General features: G+C 68.3%; 1 protein-coding gene across 1 annotated transcript; it reads right to left on the reverse strand.

Moving 5' to 3' along the window:
* Positions 1-759: 759 nt before the first annotated feature.
* On the reverse strand, positions 760-2,145 carry MNEG_13746 (hypothetical protein; the record flags this gene model as incomplete). The annotated part of the gene is made up of 4 exons (XM_014037782.1): positions 760-1,322; positions 1,485-1,603; positions 1,796-1,939; positions 2,123-2,145. 4 exons carry the CDS (start codon positions 2,143-2,145, stop codon positions 760-762), a joined length of 849 nt encoding a protein of 282 aa, XP_013893236.1.
* Between the last annotated feature and the right edge of the window lie 2,521 nt (positions 2,146-4,666).

Genomic DNA, 4,666 nt, shown 5'->3' on the forward strand with positions numbered 1-4,666 from the left:
GCTAAAGGCGGCAGGGGCGACGGGGGCGATGGGTGCGGCGCTTGCACCCGCCTTTCTGGACCAGGGGACCCAGGCCATACCACAGGCCCGCCCGGTGTGCTGCTGCCCTGCCTCCGCCTTCCCTGGAGCGCGCCAGCTGCGGCTGCGGTGGCCCGCCCCAGCGTTTGCAGCTGCGCCGGCCCAGCTGCGGCTGCGAGAGGGCTGCGCTGTGGCCCCTAAACCCTAAACCCCAAACCCCAGCCGCCCCTGACCTGCGGTATGCAGCCGTCGGTCCCCAACTGCTTCGCAAGCGCGCCCAAGCCCAGGCTCCACATGCTGAGGCTGCCGTTCCCGCTGCCCGCCACCAGCCACCCGCCGCCCGCGTCGAATCGCACGCACGGCACGGGCGGCGACCGGAGGCACCGCAGCTGGTCGGGGCGCGAGGACGGCGGCAGCGGGGCGCCGTTCCAGACGTCGATGGCGGAGGTGCAGGGGGCGGGGGCGCGGGCGTCCCACACGCGGACGGTCGCGTCCTGTCGGCGGCGTGATGGGTTGATGCGTGCAGCTGGGGTTGGCTCGTGAGTGGGTACAGAGAAGGGTCTTGCTCCGAGGCAACAAATGCAAAGGGCTGGCATGAGTTGTCACGGCAGCGGCCCAAGCTGCTCTGCGCTGTCTTTGCATTTCGCGGTGTGCCAAACGCGCCTCCTAGCCGAGAACACGAGGGCTTGAAGGATCCGCCCCACTCCTCAACGCATGACCGCTCTGGAAAAAATTGATTCTTCACCCCAGTTGTTTTTCCGCAATGCAAACGACCTCCCGATTCCCCGAGCCGCTCGTGGCTCCTCCATGCGCGGCCCCAGCCCGCACCTCCGACGCCGTCGCGACCTGCCCCGTCGCGCCGCAGCAGTCCATCCCCAGCACCGCCGCCGCGTGGCCCGCGAACGACGCCGCCGGCCCCGCCCCGCCACCGCCGCCGCCTGCTGCGGCACCGCCGCCCCCCCGCTTGCCGCCGCCCTCTCCGAGCCGCCCCAGGTCATACAAGTGCACTCCGCCGTCGCTCGCGCCCACGTACGCCGCGCCCCGCGCCTGGTCGACTGAAAGTGCCTGCGCCGCCGGGTGCGCCGACGCCGTTATGGGGAAGGGCGGGTCGGCTCTGGGCACTGTGACCTCGAACAGCGCCCGAGGGCCCGCGCCGGGCCGCTGCTGCTGCTGCGGTTGCTGCTGCTGCGGTTGCTGCTGCTGCTGCTGCTGCTGCTGCTCTTTGACCACCTCGCATATTTCTCGCACGCTCCAGCCGCGCACGGCGCCGTCGTCGCCGCAGCTGATCAGCGCCGCGGACGGCCCTGCGTGCCGCGCGCGGGCGGGCCGGGTCAACAGAAAGCGACAGGCGGCCGCGGCAGCCGCAGATCCCCCGGGTGGCCGTCAGCCAGGCTGAGGCGAGCCCGCAGGTGAAATGATGTCGAAACGCCTGGAAGCGAGCGTCCGCGGCCCGCCCAGGCGCGCACCTTCCCCTGCGACCGCGAGCGCGTACACGCCGCCCGGGTGCGCGTGCCAGTGCAGGCTGTGCCGCGCCGCTTGCCGCGAGCTGAGCCACAGCTTGGAGGCCTGCCGCCAGTCAAACACCCTGCGCGGAGGGGTGGCCGATCGGGGGGTGGGCCCGGGGCGCAAGGCTGCATTTGCAACCGCGCGAGCCGGACGCGACGGCCAGCGGTGCTGACGCGTCTCGTCGCGGCCGCCGCCGCGCCGCTCCTGCCGCCTGCGGTCGTCGGCGGCGAGGCTTTATCTCTGCAGCCAACCTTTTGAGTCGCAGGCGCACCTGATGCCGCCGCTGCTGTAGCCCGCCGCCAGCAGCTCGAGGCCGTCCGGCCCTGGCGGCAGGAAGACGCAAGCGTAAATCGCTGCGTGGCGCTCCAGCGCATCGCTCAGGGCTTGCTGCAGGAAACTATCGGCGTCCCAGTTCCTGCAGATGCGGACCGAGGGGGTGAGAGGGGAGAGAATACGCAGGGGTGGCGGCAGTGGCTGCGCCAAGCGACAGCAGCATGCACGAGGAAGGCACCAGCACACCAGGCACCAGGGAGCGTGCCTTGCAAGGCAAACGGTGGCAACGTCTCACATCAGCAATCAGAAGCCAATCCCTACTCACTTGATTGACCATTGAGACGCCATTCTAAAAGCAGAGGGCAACGCTGCAGATCGCGCGTGATCTCGGCCTGGCCACGGCCGCTGCTTATGCTAACTGAGCGTTCAACATACACTGCACAACAAATTCTTAAGAAATCTCATCACAATACTAACCCGCTTTGACCTGCTATGTGTGCCCAGTGTGATGTGTCTACACACCTGGACCGTGCAACCGGTACTCGAGAACTGCGCATGGGTGCCGGCTAGCCCAGCCGGCCACGCGGCGACGTTCGTTCGCGCGGCGACATGTGTGCTTTGCACGGGAAAGTACACTGCCCCTTAATGTACCAAGCGACGTGTCAGGGTAACAGTCCGTTGTACTTCAGGAGAACAAGGCGTTGTGCCATTGTGTTCATTACACCAGTGGTGCCGCTGGCCCGCACATGGAGGAACCAGGACCGGCAGCGCCTTTTTCCCACATATTGCATCACTGCCTGCCTTATTATTTGAAGAGACCCGGGGATAAGCTGCGGTGTTGGGCGTGCAGGTCATTCCAGCGCCCAACACCCTGTCAAGCTGGACTGCCTGCGCCTGTTCTGTTATGAATGTCAGTTGATGGGTAACCGACCTTAGCATGCGGTGCTGAGCCAGAAAAGGTCTTAATGACATTCCGTTGCTTCTCTCTTTGTGCCAGGTTCATGCACCAAACTAGGCTCACGCCTCCAACCTGGTCGGTGGGCAATCGGAGAGGCCGACATTGCTGCTCGCATGCCAGCCTGTGCCATCCAAGCGTCCACGGACCCATGCAACTGCCCACCTAGGAACAGCAGAAATGCTAAGCCCGGCCTCCCAAGCGATGGCCCGTGACAGCTGCTAAACCGCAAGCAGTTGGCCGTGTGCAGGTGCCAGAGTGCAATCGGGCGCGTTGGCGCATGGCCACTGTGAGGCTGCACGACGTGACAAGCGTGCACAGAAAATCAGAGCATCTGTCTGGCACGGCCTACCCACCAGGCGCGCGGGGCAACAGCGTGCGTGGCACCTGAAGTGTCGGAAAGCAGCCACAGTTCATGGGGGAGGGCCAGTGCGTCTTAGCCCAACCGAAGCCAAGCACATCGTCCAGTTTCACTTGCAAGTACTCCACTGCTGAGGGTGTTCCTTTTGCCCGTCTCAGATCACTCGGAGGGAGCTAGCTGGGTTCACGCCCTTGGTGCGCGCCCGGCCTCCAGCAGCGCGGCATACAAGCCGCAAGACCTGGCCCCGCGGCGGCGCGGCGGCGGAAGGCGCGCCTTCAACCGGCGGCGACCCCGGCGCGCCAGCCGAGCACCTGCGCCAGGAACCGTTCGCGAGCGCGGGAGACATGCCTGGCAAGGCGTGGGGTGACATCGTGGAGGACGAGTTGGGGCGCACAGCTAGTGATGTGAGGCTTCGCGCCTCAAGTTCCGCCGGCGCTGGCCTGTGCGGCGGGCTTCTTCGCCAGCAAGCGGTTTCTGTGCCTGCTGCATGCTCGCATGTATCCGCACGCCGCGCTGACGGCAGGGGCAAGGGCACACGCGCGCACGCACGCTCCTCACGCCGCACCTCGCCGCCACAGGTGATGAGTCGCGGCCTGCCGCCTCAGGGTGGCCCCATGGACGGGTGAGCCAACGGCTGCATTGCATGCCGAGCACTACGCCATGCCATGTGCATGCCATGCACATGCCACGCGCATGCCGTGCATAGCAGCGTGCCACACGCACTGGTGGCAAGCCAGCCGGCCGCGGCTCTCGGCCCCCCTCTAGAGGTCGCACAACGGGCCCGCTGCTGGGCCGCCGCTCATTAATAAAGTTGTCTGTTGTGGGCGCATTTAGTTTTCCCACCCGTGCTGCTGTTGAGGCGCGCGCATCGCCGGCAGCCATCCTTGCTGACCCCTGCGCTGGCGGCATCACGCTACGCCCTCCCCGCATTTTCTAGGTATGGCGCCCCCCCTCAGCAGCCGGGCGCCCCCCAGATGCGCCTGCTGCAGCGCGGCGAGAGCTCCGACGGCGGCGGCGCCGACGGCGGCGCGTCCGCGGGCGCGCAAGCGGCGTGGGGCGGGCGGCGCGGCTGGGAGACGGACCGGACGCCGGGCCAGCACGGGCGGTGGGAGCACCTGGGGGCCCCTAAGCCGGCAGGGCGGTCACTGCTGGCCGATGAGGGCCAGCATGGGTCGCCTGGCTCTTACGGCGGCCACCACACACCGACGGCGGCCACCGCGGCGGCGCTCTCGCAGCACCACCCCGCCGCGGCGGCGCGCGGCCTGGACTACGCCGCGCCCCACCCTCACCAGCCGCAGCAGCAGCGGGCGCCGGCGGCGCCGCAGAACGCGGCGCGGCCGGGTGACGCGTATGCGCAGCACGCGCAGCATGCGCAGCACGCGCAGCATGCGCAGCACGCGCAGCACCGCGTGATGGCGCCTCAGCATGGGGACCCCTCGGACCCGCGCCGCGCATACAGCGCTGCGCCTACGGACGCACGCGGCTACGCCGTGGCCGGCCCCGACCCCTGCGGCTACGCCGCCGCCGCCGCAGACGGCCGCGGCTACGGCGGG

The sequence above is a fragment of the Monoraphidium neglectum genome, assembly GCF_000611645.1.
Source record: "Monoraphidium neglectum strain SAG 48.87 unplaced genomic scaffold scaffold04021, whole genome shotgun sequence".
Classification (NCBI taxonomy): Eukaryota; Viridiplantae; Chlorophyta; class Chlorophyceae; order Sphaeropleales; family Selenastraceae; genus Monoraphidium; species Monoraphidium neglectum.